Source organism: Myxine glutinosa, chromosome 11 (assembly GCF_964187855.1).
Source record: "Myxine glutinosa chromosome 11, kmMyxGlut1.1, whole genome shotgun sequence".
Taxonomy (NCBI): Eukaryota; Metazoa; Chordata; class Myxini; order Myxiniformes; family Myxinidae; genus Myxine; species Myxine glutinosa.
Window position 1 is genome coordinate 49,026,876 of NC_136271.1, and position 22,398 is coordinate 49,049,273.

Genomic DNA, 22,398 nt, shown 5'->3' on the forward strand with positions numbered 1-22,398 from the left:
AGGTAATACGTAACACTACCTCCAATCCATCCTGTCAGCCATTGCTAAGTGCACTACCTTCAACCCATCCTGTCAGCCCTTGCTAAATGCACTACCTTCAACCCATCCTGTCAGCCTTTGCTAAATGCACTACCCTCAACCCATCCTCTCAGCCCTTGCTAAATGTACTACCCTCAACCCATCCTGTCAGCCCTTGCTAAATGCATTACCTTCAACCCATCCTGTCAGCCCTTGCTAAATGCACTACCTTCAACCCATCCTGTCAGCCCTTGCTAAATGCACTAGCTTCAACCCATCCTGTCACCCCTTGCTAAATGCACTACCTTTAACCCATCCTGTCAGCCCGTGCTAAATGCACTACCTTCAACCCATCCTGTCAGCCCTTGCTAAGTGCACTACCTTCAACCCATCCTGACAGCCCTTGCTAAATGCACTACCTTCAACCCATTCTGTCAGCCCTTGCTAAATGCTCTACCTTCAACCCATCCTGTCAGCTCTTGCTAAGTGCACTACCTTTAATGTTCGAATTACTGATATTTGAACTATTACCTGAGTGAAATGGAGCCTGGTGGGTGTATCTAGGGTACACCGGACGGTGTACCTAGCACACTAGATGAATTCAAGTATAAAACCTGACAAATCTGTCTGTCACTGTCACTGTTCTGTCACTCAAGCTTTTGGGTCTCGCTAACTGCCATGATCTTTCCTGAGAAAACAACATTTCAAATCTGGCCTCCAAAGCCAGTCAGCCCGTGACTGGGCATCCTTCGTCGTGCGAAGTCCTTCCTTAGCACACCTGAGCTCCTCACCACATACAAGGCTTTCATCCACAGCTCAATGGAATATTGGAATACTGCTCTCCCCTCTGGGCCGGTGCTCCTGCCTCACACCTAGCTCGGCTTCACGCTGTTGAAACCAAAGCGATCAGAATCATTGGAATCTCCCATGATGAAGCTACCTCCGATGGCCTTTCACTTACTCACCACAGGCAGGTTGGTGGTCTTTCTGTCTTCTATCGACTCCTCTCCGGCCTTGCTCCTCCAGCTCTCTCTGGGCTCTGTCCCCCAAATATTCCTACAGGTCGCACAAGATCTGCCTGCAACCCTCTTCTGGTTAAACTGCCAAAATCAAGACTCTCTGCTCACCTTCACTCCTTCATTCCTCTTTTCTCCCACCTCTGGAACAAACTCCCTCACTCTCTTCAATCCCACTCCTCCCTCCAGGTCTTTAAAACAGCTGTTCACCACCATCTCTTATCTTCCCCCATCCAAAACCTTGATCTTTTCTACCCCCGCTAATTTCACCCCAAATCCACTTTTTTGAAATACCAACTTCTTTCCTGGAGGTCCTTGGTGTCCTTGTGTTTATACTTCTCCCACCCCCCCCCCCCCCCATTCCCACGCCGCCTCGTCCCCCCAAGCCCTCTCCCTCCCACACATTCCTGATGTCCCTGCTCTCAAATGTTGTGTTTATGTGCTTCCCCTTCTCTCCCCATCTTGTCTACCGCTCCCCTTTTTATATACTTTGTTTGTTTGTCTGTTTGATTTGTTTGTGTGATAAATGTTAGCTCTTTCACGAGCCTCGATTATGTTTCCAAACAAAACCAAAAAAAAATCAGTGTGTGCAACTAAAAGTTGGGAAACATTGCAAGAGTTTTTTAAAATTTCAAGAAACTAAAAAGAAACTCTCGAATCATACTTTTAGATGAGACCAATTTAATGACAAATTGGACATTTTTGTGGTTGACAGTTCATCACAAAGCAACAGGGAACACCTCGCGTGGCAACAGCAGCAACTAGAATCGATTGGTACGAGCAACCTCCAGCCATGCACGACTTTGGGAACTTCGAAAGACTTTCCTCAAAGACACCAGAATAACATCGTTGGTTTTGGCAATCTGTTATGTGCATGTCTGGTTTGTACAAGATGTACAAAAGTTATTTTAAAATCAACTTGTTATCAAAAGGTGAAATACATAAAAAGAGCAGGAGAGAGGAGGGTTAAGAGGAAACTACAAAATGAAACGCAACAGTCTGACAGCACCAAACAGAACGAAAGCAAGCGAAGCGTCATTGAAATGATGTACATACACATCCTGGTGTTGCACAAGAAAGATACACATGAAACAAGAGTGAACGACGACGACATTGAGCTTCACAGGGAGGCACGTACAATTAGCTTTCCGCAACACTCGGTTGGAATATGCTGTTATACCCAGCTGAAGGCAGTAGGAAAATCCAGAAATACTCCGCACAACAACGGACGATGTACGGTCGCCATCCACAAATTCAGCCAATTGCACACTAGTGTGGATGGAGAGGTATCTTTGGAAGATAAGGTCCAGACATTTTGATTTCCATGAACATTGTTGCCTCCCTCTGTTTCCCGATTTCCCTCCTGAACCGGAAAGCCGAGGAGACCCGGTGTTCAAGGTTTCGATTATTCCACCAAAAACTCAAAGGCTGTTGGTACAATATGGTGCTCAGCCACGATTGGTCGATGTATAGTTAATGGAGTTTGAAAAATGACAACAAATGGTGTAACAAAAAGTAAGATGACATCTTAAGAAAGCCACCGCGTGTCCTCCCCCTCCACTCGCTCTCACTCTTCCCTCACCCATTCTTCTTCAAAGTGCCCCTCAAACCCACTGTTTCCCCTGATTTGCAATGTGTTATTTCTGCTCTGCTCTGTTTTAGCTCTTCCATGAGCCTCGACTTTGTATACAAATAAATGAAATAAAAGATGTTACTCGGTGAATTAATAGCACATCTTTCACCATTTACGTGAATGGAGGAATAAGTCACTTTTAAGCTCCATTATTTCAACTTCGACCAATTGTGGCTCAGCACAATATTGAGCAGACCCCTTTTGTAATACCATGGTTGGAAATAAAGTTGCAGTTCGGCATAAGGAGAGAAAAAAACCGACAAAAACATCAAGAACTGCTATCAACAACGGTAAGCAATCCAGCTGAGCACCAAAACACGTCATAGTACAAAACAGGCCGAGAAAAAAACTTACATGGCCGTTAACTGTCACTGCCACTTCATCAGCATACGACGACGTGTTAAGGAAGCCTTTATGTGACCGTGCAGGAATGCACCGAAACCACGGAAAGTGACCGAGGTGTTCCTGCACACCTTTTTCTCAATAGCAAAGTTATCAGGGGCCGCACATTGTCATGGCGGCCATGATGCGGCATCTGCCGCAAGGCGACTACACAAGTGCGATGGACAGAAAAGCTTCACGGCTGCAGGACAGAGCTCATTGGGCCAGAAAAATATCACAACATCACTGTGAACTTGTTTATCAGTACAAAGACTTCCGACAAGATTGACTCCACTTCCGTGAGGCAACGGTGGAAGCATGAGACATCAAGTGTGCATTAAGTGAGCAGGGATCAACTGAAGCTATGGAAACTGGCAATGTGAAATTTAAACTCGTACTTCTATCATCTTGCGTTACTTCGATAGACCCCGATATCTGACCAGCTGTGTAGACTTTCCTTGATGCACCTTAGTTTAGCTCTCTGGGAGTGAAACTGAAGTCGGAAACGCGGCCATTTTCTTTTTGAACACGCTGTTAAATAAGAGCAAGACGATTCAGGAACGATGCTCTTTACAGGACTTCGTCGATTCTACCGAAGCAGTTTCTCAGCTGGGGTTACAATCCTGGATGCGTCACCGCTGTTCAAGGTGACGACAACAGCTCGTCTACTCTTCATCAAAAATACTGTGACGTCTTAACGTCTACCAACTAGTTCCGGTGGACAGGACGCCAAGTTTAACGTCCATCTAAGAAATGCCACGCACATTGGTGAATTGTCCTGCCTGTGAAACATCAGGATGGTAGTTTAGAGCTGGGTCACGATTCAAACTCAGGTTAGTCGGCTTGCAAGACAGCTTGTGCGTACCCTGAGACCATCCTGGAGCTTGATCGGCAACAGTAATTACTAGCTTTGATAATCGTGTTTGACGATGCGATGGAGGATGATTTACGAAAGGTGGCGATGCATAAAGAAAGCACAGAAAATAAATAACCGTTCAATCGAGGTGTTTTTTTAAAATCCCATAACGTTCAGTAGATGTGGTGGAAGCAAAGGGCAGCCGTAGCAGAACTAAACAAAGTTTATGAGGCAAGGGTATTAAAGCACTTAGATAACGGTGTCAGATTGAAAATAAAAAATTACGTTTGAGCACTCTGGTGCAGTCTGGGTGTCGCTTGAGGGCCAAAGCCGGTTGGTAGCTACCGTTTGCTGTGGATCGGAGCAGGAACAGTCATAACGCCGCACTCTCGTGGTGTTTCTATAGCTACTCGTAGAAGTAAGAATCTATGCCAAAATGTCGGGCTGCAACAAACATGCTTCTTTAGAAACCCGCATCCTCGTGCGACGGCATTGGTGGTGAAATAAACCAAGCTTGGTTTTATTTATCTTCAAATATCAACCAATGTGGAAGCAGAGTGGAAATGCGTCAAGTGGTGGAAGTGATGCATCGGTATCAAAACAACTCGATGTCAGTTTGTGTTCTTCAAGTCTCCAGTGAAATGTTTAACTCGTGGGTGCGATTTCAAATTGAGGTGCGGTGTGCATAAGAAATTGCTCCATTGTGGAAAACAAATCGCATGCCCCGAGCCACTACGAGATGTGTATCACATCACATATCCGTTGATTTATAACATCAAGTTTTCGTCAAACAGACCAAGACCAAGGAGGTCTCGGAGCCAGTCAGAGAAGCGAGTCGGAGACCAGAGCGCTATCAAGAGCACCGTTTGCTACATTTTCCTGACTTAAAACTCTTGGCCTACACCAGAGCAAATGAAGGATACACCTCAAATCCAAATATTCCAAACAAAAAAGGATCTTACAACCTTCTCGAAAATACTGGTTTAGCAAGATAGTATAATAATCGTGGTGATTAGGTCCTGGGGTATGGTGAGGCACCACATCTTCACCAAATAAGGAAGCTCATTGGAAAGGAGCTTACAATGGGGTCGGTCTATGGCAGGACAAGAAAGACCTGCCCGGTGGACCAGGCCCGGTTAAAGAATGAGGCACAGCATTTTCTTTTCCCTAAATGGGTTTTCAGACGAAGGGACGGGCACCAAAAGCGGATCTTCACTTGCGTGTGAGGTGCAGTAAGATGTGAGATCGGCTGCAGCCTTTGATACCTGGTAGGAGGGTTACAGAAAGGTTAGTATCCACACTTGGTCATAAAATATTTGTGCATTTGTTGAACCTATTGATTGAAACAAAAGAGATACAAGGAAATTTAGGCACAGGGGGAAGCCAGTTGGCCCATCATGCATGTACCAATGTACCATATCCACCACACCCAGGAATTTCACATCATGGAGATTATGAATTATATAGCTAACCCCAAACTGGTAACTTTGTCATGGTACTTGAACACAATGGCCTACCTTTTCAACAAATGGAATGTAGATTAGACAGATGACATATAATTCTCAAAGAGTGTGCACCAGTCTTTACCACACCTGTTGCCAAACTGTTCCGTTTCTGCTTTAGCCGTGGCCACTGCCCTTCCCCCTGAAAGATAGCCAATGCAGTGCCAGTGTATAAGAGGAACTCTCGCTCCATTCCAGACAATCACAGGCCCGTCAGTCTCCTAAGCTGCATTACAAGCTTTGAAGAGAGTTATCAACATTGCACTGAGGAAACATCTCAAAATGACCTCATCAGCACGAATTAGTTTGGCTTCCTTCCTGGTTATTCGGCCCGAGACTTGCATACCTGAGCGATGAGTGGATGTCTTGTCTCAACAGACGTCAGGAGGGTATAATTGTGGTACTCAGCATCAAAGCTGAATTTGATAGAGTATGGCACTGGGATTGCTGGCCAAGCTGGATGCTAAAGGAGTCAGAGGGCAGCTGTTGCAGTGTTTATCCAGCTTTCATGGGTAGACATATCCAGGTAGTGGTCAATGGCCAAACATCAAACTTAACTCCAGTTAATGTGCCAGTACCTCAAGGATCGATTATTGGGCCCACCTTCTTTTTAGTCTACATTAACAATGTGTGTGAATACCTGCATAATCCTACCTGCCTTTATGCCAATGATAGTATCATCTACAGATTACACTCTACTGCCTGGTTGATAAAAAGAAGGCCATCATTTCTCTGAGGGAGAACTTGCAGAAGACCTACGAATGGGGGCAGAAATGGAAGGTCCTATTCGCTATTGAGAAATAACAAGGTCACGCCTCTCAGTAGTTGACTACCTAGTGAGCAGCCTCCGGGGCTCTTTATGGGTGGAAAGCTCCTGCAGCGAGCACATGAGCTGAAGATACTTGGAGTCAGGTTCTCCCAAAGCTTGGGCTTCCAGTCTCACATGAACTCCATTGCCGTTAGAGCTTTACAAAGAGCGAGTTACAAAGAGTGAGTTGATGCGCAAGATTGGAGGTCACGTCTTTTCGAAGCTGTCCATGCGCTCACGCTTTCGAAGTTAAGTAATTTTTCACAATTGTGTTTTTGTCAAAACTGTATCTATCTCTCGGTGTGTGTACCTATGGTGTGTCTTTAGTAAGATTCTCGGTGTTAATTTTTTCATACCTGTATACAAAATCGTCAGTAAATTCGTGTCATGTATTCTGAGGCCTAGTAGGCTACCGTGTCCGACCTTGAAGCTTTGTTTTTCTCTCAGCGGTCCGTCGATTGCGCTGCAATTACTTTCGTTCTCTGTTTTTTGTCCCAGTCTTTCACCCCATACTTCCTTGCTTCCTTGTTTAAAATCTCAACTAAAAAAAAAAACCCCCAAAAAACATTTCCTTCTCTGTTCTTATTCGTTTATACGTTGTTCTTATTTGTTCGTTCGCTCTTCGATCACGTTGTTCGTGATCACGTGATCACGTTGTTAAAAAATGTTTAAACTTTCCCCTGAAGAACTGTATTCTGTCATATATTATAACACCTTTTTCTTCTTCTTCTATAAAAGGATGCTTTCGACTTGCTCAACAAATCTATTCATTCCCAAAAAAAATTCCATCTCTTACAGTTCCTTTTCTCTACATTCCCGAAACTCTCCTGCACTCCTCCCCTCCTTCAGCGTCCTCAAACGTATTTTTGACTCGAAAGTCTCAAGAAACTCATTTTGCAATAAATGTTCGTTTCCCATTAATCATACACTTTTCAAAATCCAATCTCACGCCTCCCCTCCAAATCTTCCCCATCACCCCTTCCCTTCAAAACTTCCCCATCACCCCTCCCCTCCAAAACTTCCCCATCAACCCTCCCCTCCAAATCTACCCCCTTGCCCCTCCCCTCCAAATCTTCCCCATCGCCCATCCCTTTCAAATCTCTCCCCTTGCCCCTTCCCTCCTAAACTCCCCCAACACCCCTCCCCTCTGAGACTCTCCCTCACTCCTCCCCTCCGAGACTCCCCTCTCACCCCTCCTCCTCAAAGCGTCCTCCCCGCTTCTTCCCCCTTCCAACTTTCACCTTCATCTCCCCCAACCTTCTGCCTCGCTCTTCCCCCTCCTCAAATAACACCTCACTGTGCCTCACCCAATCACCATCAAACCTTTTGTCTGCCCCATTCTTCCCTTTCTCCAAGCTATTCTGAAATCTCTGACACACCTTCAACAGCTCTCCCTACCTCTTCCACATCTTACCCTACCCCTCCCCCACCCCCCCCCTGTTCTGTATCCGATGCTCCCCCTTCCTCTTCATTAACGGTATGGACCTCAAACATCCGGGGCCTTCGCTCAAACTTGACTGATCTCTCCATACAGGTTGCTTCTGACAAACCAGACGTGATCTGCTTAACAGAAACTTTCCTCCTTCATGATGTCTCTGATTCCTTGGTATCTCTCCCAGGTTACTCCCTCCTCCGGTATGATAGACGTGAGCCTCGTCCTGGAGGTGGGGTTGCTATCTTTATAAAAAACTCTCTTCCTCACTCGCCCTGCATTGCCCTCTCTCCACCTCACCCCCAGGAATACCTTTGGCTACGGCTTCCCTTTCGCTCCCACCTTTTGTTCATATGTGTGTTGTACCGTCCACCAAACAGTGATGACTCCATCTACATCTCGCTGTCTGATAATATGGACCAACTTCTATCTACCCATCTCAACTCTCTCTTCCCCATATGTGGTGATTTCAATTGTCACCATGCCAGTTGGCTGGGTGTGGGCACCTCTCTCACCAGCCATGGCTCTTCAGCAAAGGACTTCTGCGACTCACTGGGACTGACACAATCTGTCAATTTCCCGACCCGGATCTCAGGCAATGGAGCATCTTCTCTTCTGGACTTGGTTATGACTAACTTCCCTGAAAATGTCTGCTGCTCTTCTTCTGTTCCAATCGGCTCATCTGATCATGTGCTTGTTAAAGTGGACATCTCTCTGACCATTCTCAGAGAGCCTCCTCAGCGTCGACGAGTCTGGCATTTCACTCAGGCCAACTGGCACGGTCTTCAAGCAGCCATCAATCATCTGGACTGGTCTCCCATCTCTACCGCCTCTGACATCAACTCATCCTGGGAATTCTTCTAAAGTAAATTGCTCTCTCTCATGCACAGATTTATCCCATCTCGTCTTCAGTTGTCATACCCTTCCTCCCGTCCATGGTACACGGAATCTTGTGGTGAGGCTGTTGCCCAGAAACAACTTGCTTTCGTCTCCTGGAAAGCAAATCCAACGGAAGGAAATCTCATTTCCTTTCACAAAGCCCGAAACAAGTGTGTGTCCACCCTCAGGAGAGCCAGGAAACAATATCTCTCCGTTCTCAAGACCGAACTCTCTTATCTGTCTCCCTCTTCCAAATCCTGGTGGCGTCTGGTCAAATCCGTTTCTGGTGTTTGTTCCCCCTCCATCCCTTCCCTCACCTCAAATGGCTACACGGCTGATTCCGCAAGTGAAAAAGCTGAATGCCTCAACTCTGTGTTTGCCTCTAAAGAGAATCTTGTGTCCCAAACCCATCTCTCTCTGTACCCACTGTACCCAGTCATACCCAGCTGCTCCTGGACTCTGTGTCCTTTCCTCCTGACAAGGTGGAAATGTTTCTGTCAACGCTCGACTCTGATTCTGCAACTGGACCTGACGGCATCAGCCCACGGGTCCTAAAATCCTGTTCTTCCACTCTTTCACTCCCTCTCTCTGTTCTCTTCACCCTATCTTTTGCTCAAGGTCATCTGCCATCTGCTTGGAAATCAGCCAACATCACCGCTTTGCACAAAAACGGTGCAAAAACAGATCCTAGCAACAACAGACCAATCAGCCTTCTCCCAATTATCAGCAAAGTCATGGAATCCATCATTGCTTCAGATATGAAATTTTTCCTCTTCTCCAATGGCTTGATCTCTGATCATCAATTTGGTTTCAGACCTGGTCACTCTACTCTGGACATGCTGCTTCTGCTTTCTCAACAATGGATGGAGGTCCTCAATGCCAAACAGGAAATTAGAGCTGTCTCCCTTGACATATCACTTGCCTTCGATACGGTCTGGCACCCCGCTCTGCTCACCAAACTCTCCTCCTTTGGTATCCATGGAAATCTCCACGCTTGGCTTGCGGACTTCCTCTCTGGTCGTAGTCAATGTGTGGCCCTGAATTGATTTCTCTCATCTCCTCTTCCTGTTCAGGCTGGAGTTCCCCAAGGCAGTGTTCTGGGCCCTGTGCTTTTTCTGGTCTTCATCAATGATCTCTCTGACTCTCTTGAAAATCCTCTCTATCTCTTTGCTGATGGCTCTACTCTCTGTCGCTCCATTCCTCATCCCTCAGATCGGCAGTATGCAGCCTCCTCACTCTCTGCAGACCTGGACAAAATCACAGACTGGGCAAACAAGTGGAACATGTCTTTCAATCCTGACAAATCTCACATTCTTACGATGTCTCTCCGAAAAGACCGACTGGACAACCCTCCCATCCACTTTCTCAACAATACTCTCCAAGAAGTTCTATCACTCAAGCCTTTGGGTCTCACTATCTGCCATGATCTTTCCTGGGAAAACCACATTTCAAATCTGGCCTCCAAATCCAGTCGCCGACTGGGCATCCTCCGTCGTGCGAAGTCCTTCCTTGGCACACCTGAGCTCCTCACCACATACAAGGCTTTCATCCGCAGCTCAATGGAATACTGCTCTCCCCTCTGGGCTGGTGCTCCTGCCTCACACCTAGCTCGTCTTCACGCTGTTGAAACCAAAGCGTTCAGAATCATTGGAATCTCCCGCGATGAAGCTAACTCCAAGGGCCTTTCGCTCACTCACCGCAGGCAGGTTGGTGGTCTTTCCGTCTTCTACCGACTCCTCTTTGGCCTTGCCCCCCCAGCTCTCTCTGGGCTCTGTCCCCCAAATATTCCTACAGGTCGCACAAGATCTGCCTGCAACCCTCTTATGGTTAAACTGCCAAAATCAAGACTCTCTGCTCACCTTCACTCCTTCATTCCTCTTTTCTCCCGCCTCTGGAACAAACTCCCTCACTCTCTTCAATCCCACTCCACCCTCCAGGTCTTTAAAACAGCTGTTCACCACCATGTCTTGTCTTCCCCAATCCAAAACCTTGATCTTTTCTACCCCCACTAATTTCACCCCAAATCCACTTTTTTGAAATACCAACTTCTGTCCTGGAAGTCCTTGGTGTCCTTGTGTTTTATACTTCGCCCACCCCCCCCCCCCCCTTCCCACGCCTCCACCCTCCAAGCCCTCTCCCTCCCACACATCTCCCTGCTCTCAAATGTTGTGTTTTTGTGCTTCCCCATCGCTCCCCATCTTGTCTTCCGCTCCCTCCTTTTATATATTTTGTTTGTCTGTTTGATTTGTTTGTGAAATAATGTTAGCTCTTTCACGAGCCTCGAATCAGTACACAAAAAGAAAAAAAAAAAGAAGAAAAAAAAGAGTGTCCTTCATGGTATTGCTCCATATTTGGATCACAACGGAGTATGCTCCTCTCGCATGGATGTCTGCAAGTACCAAGCATCTTCAGAGCTGGGTGACGTACAATGCCGTGCTGTATGTATCATGAAGTCCCCTCCACAGGAATTGAATATCAACCTCCTAACGCACAGGTGAACTGCAGCAGGTCTGGGTCTGATGTACAGACTACACACAGAGGAAGCTCCATGCTCCTTCCATCATGGACTCCAATAAGTAAGTGCCTCCTTTGGAAGCTAGGCTGTGCAGGGTCTTACTGGCAAGACTGAAAGTAGTCACATGATTGTTCTTATATGCCCAAAATAATACCTGTGTGGAACATTCTACTGGATGCCACTGCCAGTCACCCAACAACATCAGCGACTAACGCTTTCTGCTGCAGAGCACACAAATACCTTAAAGCCTAATATACTTATAATATCGTATTCTAATAGTATTGTTGGTTCGTTTTTTTCGTTTGCACTTTTGATATTTTGTTTTCATGGTATAAGTGAGCACTGATTTCTGTTTTTCAATGCTTATTCGTAAAAAAGAAAAAGAAAGGTTAACAAAGTCAGTTTACAATGCTGATGCATCACCCTTTGTTGGTAATGGAGTTTTCGTTCAATCTGACTATGAGGGTATTAGCATCGTCAAATATAAGACCGACAATTCGCCTAATCTTCGTGGGATGTTTTTTTTAACATCCACCAACAACCAGTGCTGGCAGACAGGTCTTCAGGCTCAGCGCCCATCCGAGGGATGGCACACGCACATCCATGGAAAACCAACATCTAAAACACCAGGATGGCAGTTTATAGCTGGGTCAGGATTCAAACCCAGGCTAGACAGCTCTAGAGTCTCGGCTATAATGCCAGCCCTTTTATACAGTCGTGGCCAAAAAGATTGGCACCCTTGCACTTTTTTCAAATAACTCACAATTTTCTCTAACAAAAAGTTGAAATTGACAAAAGTATTTGGTCTCCACAATTCTTTATTTCACTGTTAGTATTACAGACCCTTTGTTTTGATTCAGAACTTAATATATCCTTTTAATTCAGAAAATAAAAAGAAATGGCATTGAGAAAATTATTGACACGCGAGACTTTATATTTGGTAGCACAGCCTTTGGACAAAATACAGTGCATTCAGAAAGTATTCAGACCCCTTCACTTTTTTCACATTTTGTTATGTTGCAGCCTTATGCTGAAATCGTTTAAATTCATTTTTTCCTCATCAATCGACACTCAATACCCCATAATGACAAAGAGAAAACAGGATTTTAGAAAGTTTTGCAAACTTATTAAAAAGAAAAAACTGAAATATCACATTTACATAAGTATTCATACCCTTTGCTATGACACTTGAAATTTAGCTCAGGTGCCTCCCATTTCTCTTGATCATCTTTGAGATGTTTCTACACCTTGATTGGAGTCCACCTGTGGTAAATTCAATTGATTGGACATGATTTGGAAAGGCACACACCTGTCTATATAAGGTCTCACAGCTGACAATGCATATCAGAGCAAAAACCAAGCCATGAGGTCGAAGGAACTGCCTGCAGAGCTCAGAGACAGGATTGTGTCGAGGCACAGATCTGGGGAAGCCTACAAAAAAAAATTTCTGCTGCATTGAAGGTTCCCAAGAGCACAGTGGCCTCCATAATTCTTAAATGGAAGAAGTTTGGAACAACCAGGACTCTTCCGAGAGCTGGCCGCCCGGCCAAACTGAGCAATCGGGGGAGAAGGGCCTTGGTAAGAGAGGTGACCAAGAACCCGATGGTCACTCTGGCTGAGCTCCAGAGAACCTGTGTGGAGATGGGAGAAACTTCCAGAAGGACAACCATCACTGCAACACTCCACCGATCTGGGCTTTATGGCAGAGTGGCCAGACGGAAGCCTCTCCTCAGTGAAAGACACATGGAAGCCCGCTTGGAGTTTGCAAAAAAGCACCTAAAGGACTCGCAGACTGTGAGAAACAAGATTCTGTGGTCTGATGAACCCAGATTGAACTGTTTGGCCCCAATTCTAAGCGTCATGTCTGGAGGAACCTAGGCACCGCTCATCACCTGCCCAATACCATCCCAACGGTGAATCATGGTGGTGGCAGCATCATGCTGTGGGGGTGTTTTTCAGCAGCAGGGACTGGGGTACTGGTCAGGGTTGAGGGAACAATGAACGGAACAAAGTACAGAGATATCCTTAATGAAAACCTGAAACAGAGCGCTCAGGACCTCAGACTGGGCCGAAGGTTCACCTTCCAACAGGACAATGACCCTAAGCACACAGCCAAGACAACGCAGGAGTGGCTTAGGGACAACTCTGTGAAGGTTCTTGAGTGGCCCAGCCAGAGCCCTGAAGTGAACCCAATCGAACATCTCTGGAGAGACCTGAAAATGGCTATCCACCGACAGTCCCCATCCAACTTGACAGAGCTTGAGAGGATCTGCAGAGAAGAATGGCAGAAAATCCCCAAATCCAGGTGTGCAAAGCTTGTCGCGTCATACCCAAGAAGACTCGAGGCTGTAATCGCTGCCAAAGGTGTTTGGTCTGAATACTCATGTCAATGTGATATTTCAGTTTTTTCTTTTTAATAAATTTGCAAAACTTTCTAAAGTCCTGTTTTCTCTTTGTCATTATGGGGTATTGAGTGGAGATCGATGAGGGAAAAAATGAATTTAAACGATTTCAGCATAAGGCTGCAACATACCAAAATGTGAAAAAAGTGAAAGGATCTGAATACTTTCTGAATGCACTGTAACTGCAGTGAAGCACTTCCTATAGCCATGAATGAGCTTCCCCCACCTCTCTACTGGCAGTTTGGCCTACTCTTCTGGTGCAAACTGCTCCAGTTCTCCCCACAGGTGTTCAATGGGATTTAGATCTGGACTCATTGCTGGCCACGTCAGAACAGTCCAGCGTTTTGTCTTGAACCATTCCTGGGTTTTTTTTAAAATTGTGTTTGGGGGTCATTGTCCTGCTGCAAAACCCATGACCTTTGACAGAGACCCAGCTTTCTGACACTGGGTTGAACATTGTGCTCTAAAATGCCTTGGTGATCTCCTGATGCCATGCACACATTCAAGGTACCCAGTGCCAGAGGCAGCACAGCAACCCCAAAACATCAGTGAACCTCCTCATGTTTGACTGTAGGGAAGGTGTTCTTTTTTTTTTTCAGGCTTCATTTTGTTTTCTGTAAACATAGAGATGATGTGCTTCACCAAAAAGCTCTAATTTGGTCTCATCTGTCCACAGGACATTCTCCCAGAAAGATTTTGGCTTGTTCAGGTGTGTTTTGACAAGCTCCAGTCGGGCTTTCTTTTCTTTTTTTTTCTTTTTTTCTTTTTTTTCTCTCTCTCTCTCTCTCTCTCTCTCTCTCTCTCTCCTCTCTCTTCTCTCTCTCTCTCTCTCTCTCTCTCTGCCACAGGTCAGCTTGAATCTGTTTGGCAGTTGATCAAGGTGCTTTCTCCACCATTCAAACAATCTTTCGCTGCAATCTTCGATCAAGCTTTCTCTTGCGGCCACGTCCAGGGAGGTTGGCTACAGTGCCATGGGCCTTAAACTTCCTGATAACATTGCGTACGGTGGACACATCAACATCAAGGTCTCTGGAGGTGGACATGTAGCCTTGAGATTGTCCATGCTTAGCTACAATCTTGTGTCTGACCTCCTCAGACAATTCTCTGGTTTTCATTCCCCATGCTCATTGCGGTACACACAGTGAAACAAAACAGCAGAATAACTCCATTTCTCTATTCAAACTGGTTGAATGAGTGATTTTTATATTGTAGGCCACAGGTGAGTTGAATTCCAAAGTAAAGGTGAATCACCTGCTTGAAATGTAATTATTTGTAACAACGTGTAAAAGGTGCCAATGATATTGTCCGGGCCATTTTAGGATTTCTGCGTGGAACAAGCTAAGATTTAGTAATTTTTTTCAGCTTTTTTTGTTTTGTTCCACTGCAAACAAAAGAAATACATATATGGATACCAAAAGATTTTTTAATTTCAACAATTTTCTGGAAGAAATGGTGCATTATTTGAAAAAAGGGCAAGGGTGCCAATATTTTTGGCCACGACTGCACATACCAGGTAGGTAATTTAAAGTTAGTTCCAGTCAGTTGTCCCACCTGTGAGTGTAGGTGCAATTAACTATAGCTAACTCATAATCAATCATGTTCATGCTGCAGCCAGGGATAATATCCATTAACAAGAGCGACACTCAGTAGAGAGCAATATCTCCGCCAGGGTGAACCGTTTACATTTTGTATACATTGATAGGCCAGATCTGGATCCTGACCTGAACCAAAATCTAGTCAATTCGTTATTGTCGCACTTGTCCAAAATCCGAATCCGTCCATAAATTTTTGAGATATCGTGCTATATATCTGTTTTTACCCTATCACTTAATGATGAAGAATCACTGAAAAAATACTCGGATCCAGATTCGGATCTTTACTAACATGGAATCAATCCGTCCTTGTCACACATCAACCTGTCCACCAAATTCGTCCGAATCAGTCCACAACTTTTTGAGCTTTCCTTTTCACAGGCACAAACAGACAGACAGAGAGGGGTGAAAACATAACCTCTATCCAACTTCATTGGCGGAGGTTACAACAAATGGCCTCGTTGGAGACAGATCTTTCGAACCGAAAAGTTAACTTCTCAGAGAAATTCTTTTTTGGAGTTAACAATTGCACATACAGGCACATAATTGCACAATTGCACACAGGTCTAACCCAGGCTCGAGTGTAAATGCATTTTACAAAAGGTCCGCCTGCTGCATTGTCTAAAATATTTTATTAATTTTAATATCGAGTATATAAAGCTCTTTCTGACCACTGACTCACTGATATTAATGTTCGGTACCTTCCGGGTGTCGTAGAAAGCTGAAATTTGGCGTGCCGACGGACATCGAAACCCTACACCGAAAAAATCACTGAAGCGTCCGTAAATGAAAATAACCGGTAAACGCATATCTAGCATTTGTCGAGTCAGATGGTAGTAATTCCACACAGATGCATCATACAGGCCTGCCTTATGGAGAATTGGGCCTTTGCCACATTTATATTGCCTCCCAAGCCAAACGTATTGGATCCTGTACAGCAAACGTCATCGGGCACAGTCAGGGCAAAGCAAATGCCCCGTTATATTAGGCAAGCAAGCTTGAGCCTAATGTAAGAGTGCCCAAAGAAACACGACATCTAATCCCACACGAACAAACAGACACCGGCTGTTACTGGCTCAGACTGAGACATCAATAAACATGATGGGGTTCAATTGGAACAACCTTCTTTAACCATGCTTCAAATGCTTTCTGAAAAACTACACCTTTATTCTGTCCATATTCGCTTCCAACTTCAACTGCTCCACCACCTTGCGTGCCTGGAAAATGTTTGTGGTGCTCGCACCCTCGCCCATCTCTTTCGCTCGGCCTGGAACACAGAGAGGATGAGTGGTGATCAGTAAAAGGAAACGCCATAACCGGTATTTAGCAAAGGATCACAAACGGGTCGTGACTAATATTGTTTGGCCCTTTCACATTTGTGATTTAGATTTATAATGCTTTGCACAATCAGGTGTGGTGTAGTACGTGTGTAGGTATTAATCAAAGCTTCTTTGCGTGAGTGCCAAGAGTAGTATTGATAGATAATTTAGTATACCTGGATCAAAAATGTAGTCAACTGCACATCATCACAGTATAACTCAGCGATTCACATGTGCATGGAACAAACAATATAACAAAATTATCAAAGTTAATTCAAATTTTTAAAATCAAAATTGCAACAATTGTTAAAATGGGTATTGGTTTAGTGTGGCGATTAAGCCTTCGTACATGACCTATATAACGGCACAGGTCTAACCCAGGCTCGAGTGTAAATGCATTTTACAAAAGGTCCGCCTGCTGCATTGTCTAAAATATTTTATTAATTTTAATATCGAGTATATAAAGCTCTTTCTGACCACTGACTCACTGATATTAATGTTCGGTACCTTCCGGGTGTCGTAGAAAGCTGAAATTTGGCGTGCCGACGGACATCGAAACCCTACACCGAAAAAATCACTGAAGCGTCCGTAAATGAAAATAACCGGTAAACGCATATCTAGCATTTGTAAATTGTAATTTCTATAACTGTAAACTGTGAAATAAAAATCTCAATGAAATTTTACGTAAAAAGCGATAAACGCGACTGCAAAATAAATAAATAAATAAACCTAAATTGATATCTCGCAGCAGGTCGGTGATGCTTGCCTATAATAAAAAAAAAACTTCTACTTATTGGCTTAACGGTTAAGGTAGCTGGCTTAAGATCTTAGGGTCTTGAGTTTGAGCCCCTATTGTGCCGTTAAATAACACCAGGTGGGTTGACTCAACCTGTAATCCTTCCGAGGTCAGCAAAATGGGTACCAGCTTACTGCTCCCAGCAATGATGGAACCAGCAGGCACAGACTGCATACAAAATAATGATAATTATAAAACCATTGAAACATGGAGAGAAAAGCAATGATTTTATTCTTCTGATGTTACTCGGCCGCTCTGAGGTGGGGGTGGGGTAAGGTGGGGGGGAGAGGAGGGGTTTCAGTGATACCCGTAATCATGAATGCTTCCACACCACTGGACTCGTCACACTCCATTGCAGGGTGTTAACAAAGCAGCGGTCAACAACGACAAGTAGGGTGAATTTTACCAGGGTACCGGCACACAATGGCTTTCTCTTTTTCTAAGAGTACCTTTAACCGGCACTCTTTCTCTAAGGGTACCATGAAATATTTAATCCCCACAGTTGAATGCTATCAGATGAGATAGCCGGCTTAATTTCTCTTTTTATGGAGTAAATCCGAATTTAAAAAAGGAAATCAATTTCATGTTAAGATTCTCTAAACACCCACACCCTTCTGTGTTTAGAGGCTGTGAATTGTAAAGTAAAAAAGGGGCAGATTCAAAAATCTGAGAATTACAAGATCTGATCATGATAATGTTATCACTTTCTTAAAACGTCAAATACAATCGCAGTGAATTACCTGAAATTTTGTGTGGACGCAGCCATGTCTTGTCCAATATTGGTTAAATCACCTGCGATGACGAATCTGTAAACTCTCCTTCCTCTGCATTATATTTTGGCTTTTTCGTCAATCAAAGGGATGTGGGCACAACTGGCTTTTTGGTAACGTTTTAATGCCCATCTCAAGTTTCTCTCTTGTAAGGATATTTACTTATTTATGTAATTTTAAGGAATCTACAAAATGTGGATTATTAGCACCACATGTAGACTACACCAGCTATTGCAGGCAGATTATCCCCTCCCTGAAGGTCACTAATGAGACACCTGAGTATTCAACCGAAAATCCAGCAGTGACATACCAGGTATTTCTCCTGAGACTACGTCAGCTTCCAGAAGCTTGGAATCCAAATCATTAACACTGCTGCCTCGGAACAAAATTTGAACCCACAATCTCTAGAATCCTTGTGACTTGTCCACTGTAACCCCTGAAAATGTTTCCACAAGGGAGATATGCAGCAATCTTCACAAGTCAAAAGTCAAACTATGATGACTTTTAAACTTTAAATTAATTAACAATTAAATAAATAGTAATCATTCAAATGGACACAGAACAAAAGTTCACATCTTTGCCTTCTACCTCTAATGTGTCCTTTGCACCCCATTCGATTCTCAGCCAAACATTCATTCAAAAGATCCAGCAGGTCCAATTTTTAATGAATTGTCGCACTTGATACCAACAGCTCACCACCACATTTGTCCTTTACCCTCACGTGTCAATACCATGAGCAGTAAAAAGGTGTTAAAACAAATAAGTACAAACAAAAAAACAAACAAAAACAAGAAAGAGCAATCACAGATTGCAGACCCTCGCCAGGATGTGTTTTTAGTGGTTTTGAAGGGTTTTGTGTTTCAACAAATATGGCGACTGAACCACATGTCCGATGACATCATCATCATTTTTTTTCTCCTCCAATTTATCCCGAGATGACGCTCAAGAAATTTCATCTTGATCGGTTGAAGTTTTCTCCTTGTCGAATTATGACGTCATAATGGAGGCACCTATGACATCATCGTTAACATATATTATTCCCCATAGAGAGTTCTTTACAATGAGTCATTTCTCAATTTTTTCTATTTGGCACTTTCGGAGATATAAAAGGTGCAAAGTTTTTCGGTTTTTCCAAGATGGAGGCCGAACCACGTGACCTATGATGTTATAATTATAATTTTTAAAATCTACAGGAGGAGGCAGACCTATGGTGACATTTTCCTGTCAATCAGATCAACGGTTGCAGAGAAAATCATATTTATTCTGTGTGGACAAACAGACAAACAAACAAGAAGACGTCATGCCGAGCACGGCACTTGCAAAATCCACCACCAAAAAAAAGGTTGCCATTGATCCATCAAATTGTCCATTTAATCAAGATTATAATTGACGATCTTGATCAAAACTCACGTCAATAGGATGAAAAGTGACGATTTTTCAGATGAAAATGGATGATTTTAGAAGTTTGACCTGGAGTTGACCTTTGACCTTTTGACCTCAAAAATAGTTGGTTTCCTTATTTAGTGACTCAATGTGCAAATGCTGTTCAATTTTCAAATAAATCAAATGAAAATTTATGGTTTTTCAGATGAAAATTGATGACTTTGGAAGTTTGACCTTGAGATGACCTTTGATCTTTTGACTTCAAAAACAGTTTGTTTCCCAATTCAGTGAGGCACTATGCAAAGGCTGTTAGATTTTCAAGTCAATCGGATGAAAATTGATGATTTTTCAAATGAAAATTGATGATTTTGGAAGTTTGACCTTGAGTTGACCTTTGACCTCAAAAATAGTTGGTTTCCCTATTTATTGACTCAATGTGCAAATGCTGTTCAATTTTGAAGTCAATTGGATGAAAATTGACCGTTTTTCAGATGAAAATTGATGATTTTGGAAGTTTGACCTTGAGTTGACCTTTGACCGCAAAAATAGTTGGTTTCCCAATTTAGCGACTCAATATACTAATGCTGTTCAATTTTCCAGGCAATCGGATAAAAAATGGCGATTTTAGAAATTAGAACTCTAGATGACCTTTGACCTCAAAATCAATAGGCTTCTCAATTGTGACGACCTCTACAACTTGGTGAAGTTTCGTGACGATCGGTTTAGAATTGTGACCTGTAGGCCGGTGACAAACAAACAAACAAGAAGACGTCATGCGTAGCACGATACTTGCAAAATCCGCCCTCCCCCAAAAGTTTTCCAATGATGCATGATGGCCTATGTTGACTTTTTTGCCTATGGCGACCTCAAAAATACTTGGTGGTTGAATTCAGTAACTAGATATGCAAGTCATCTTCAAATTTCACATCAATTAGATGAAAATTTAGGATTTTAGAAATGTGGCCTATGTTGACCTTTTGGCCGATGTTGACCTCAAATATACTTGGTGGTTGAATTCAGTGACCAGATATGCAGGTCCTCTTCAAATATCAAGTCAATTGGATGAAAATTGAGGATTTTAGAAATTTGGCCTATGTTGACCTTTTGGCCTATGTTGACCTTTTGGCCTATGTTGACCTCAAAAATACTTGGTGGTTGAATTCAGTGACCAATTATGCAAGTCCTCTTCAAATTTCAAGTCAATTGGATAAAAATTGAGGATTTTAGAAATTTGGCCTATGTTGACCTTTTGGCCTATGTTGACCTTTTGGCCTATGTTGACCTTTTGGCCTATGCTGACCTCAAAAATACTTGGTGGTTGAATTCAGTGACCAGATTTGCAAGTCCTCTTCAAATTTCAAGTCAATCGGATGAAAATTGAGGATTTTAGAAATTTAGCAAAGTTGGTGACCTTTGGCCTATGTTGACCTTTTGACCTATTGACCCCAAAAACAATAGGCTTCTTGCTTTTGACCAACTCTACCATTTGGTGAAGTTTCGTGAAGATCGGTTGAAAAATGTGACCTGTAGGCCGGTGACAAACAAACAGACAAACAAACAGACAGACAGACAGAACCACAAACACAACCGACCAATATACTTTAAAAATCTTCGATTTTGCAAGTAAGAAACAGACAGAGAGAATAACAACCACAACGGACCAATATACTTGAAAAATCTTCGATTTTGCAAGTAACAAACAGAAAGACAAACTGACTCAAATGCAATAATACACTCTCCTATGGTGAGGGTAATAAGACTACCAATTTAATCCTTATAAAAACAAGCGGGTACCCCCCACCCTCTGGGCGAGAGTACCCTTCGCAGTTTTCTGGAAGTCAGGCCAGAGTACATGCTGGAGTACATGCTGGAGTACGTGCACCGGAGTCAGGCTAGAGTACGTGCCCGTCTGCTGGCCTTGGGTTTCCACTTAAGGCCAGTATTGGTGTTGGAAACAGAGGTAGAAGCGGGTGTTTGGAACCTCTACGTAGGCCAAGTAACTGTTAAATGTCAATTTTGGAGTTTTGGTGACATCCACATTTGCTCAATCTAACTATAATTCACCAAATGTCCACCCGTCTGTCTGTCTATCCGTCCGTCTGTTCGAAGGTACCGCAAAACGGCTGAACCGATCGCAACTATATTTTGAGTGCGTAATCCTGGGAACCCCTAGAGTAAAATAGGGTATATTGTTTTTCCAATTTCAGCTTTGGCCTCCAGCATTTTCAGGTTTGGACTCCTGCATAACGTTATTTTCCCGGGTGCTGCACAGCTGCGCTGCACAGCTGCACCGATCGGCTGCACCAATCGGACTCGGTGACCTCGGACAAAGACCTTTTATAAGGACATGGGTTGAATCCCTGTTTGAGAGAATGCCAACCCCCTCCCCGTTGAATCCCTGCTTGAGAGAATGCCAACCCCCTCCCCACCATCACGGTCTCTCCAACTCACAATCCCACGAGATATGCGGGAAGGACGACGCAAAACCAATTATCTTCTTTTTGATTCGTATATAAACATCATTAAAAGTAAATAATGACCTCGGCCAAAGTTCAAACGACGTGAGTTTAATCTCTACATGAGAGAATTCCACATAACTATTTGGGCAGTGTATACGCTAACAGATCGCTGTCTCCATCGATCTTGCCAAGACCGTAACACCTATCGGCTCCAAATCCTTTTCACTGTTGACTTGGTAGTTCTTACAATAAAGGAAACATTAACAATGTTGTTAAAAGTTTATTTTGTGATTAATTTGTGATTGGAGTTATGTTGTTTGGAATGAAAAAAGATATCGAGTTCAAGTGAATGACGACATGCCGTGATGGTTTCTACTTCTAAACGTGAACTTCGCGGATCGCCATATGCAGATTCGCCACGGACCGACGATCGATGTTTCTATACGTGAACGTACCCGTTTGTTTGCGAACGAGTACGTTTTTCATGGAAGTCCTGCACGAACTTGCTGTCCATGTCTGACGTGCGACTGAAGGTGCTACAGGAATGTGGAATTTATTGGTTTCATACTTCAGCTTTCGCCGTATCTGCATTGCCTGTTTGCTTATGGCCTCCCACCCATGCTATGCACGGGTATCT

At 43.7% G+C, this 22,398-nt stretch overlaps 1 protein-coding gene across 2 annotated transcripts in view; it reads right to left on the reverse strand.

The window, feature by feature from the left end:
* Positions 1-1,698: 1,698 nt before the first annotated feature.
* The window catches only part of LOC137418629 (guanine nucleotide-binding protein G(I)/G(S)/G(O) subunit gamma-2), a 131,675-nt gene continuing 110,975 nt past the window's right edge, over positions 1,699-22,398 (reverse strand). Inside the window, exons 4-6 of one of the 2 annotated variants that reach the window (XM_078786643.1) lie at positions 17,243-17,317; positions 16,198-16,301; positions 1,699-5,169 (exon numbers count right to left, since the gene is read on the reverse strand). In XM_078786643.1, the coding sequence (XP_078642769.1) occupies positions 5,041-5,169; positions 16,198-16,287 (219 nt within the window). In that variant the 5' untranslated portion in view covers positions 16,288-16,301; positions 17,243-17,317 and the 3' untranslated portion in view covers positions 1,699-5,040. The remainder of the gene's footprint in view (positions 5,170-16,197; positions 16,302-17,242; positions 17,318-22,398) is intronic. The other variant, XM_068104720.2, reaches the window with a different exon arrangement.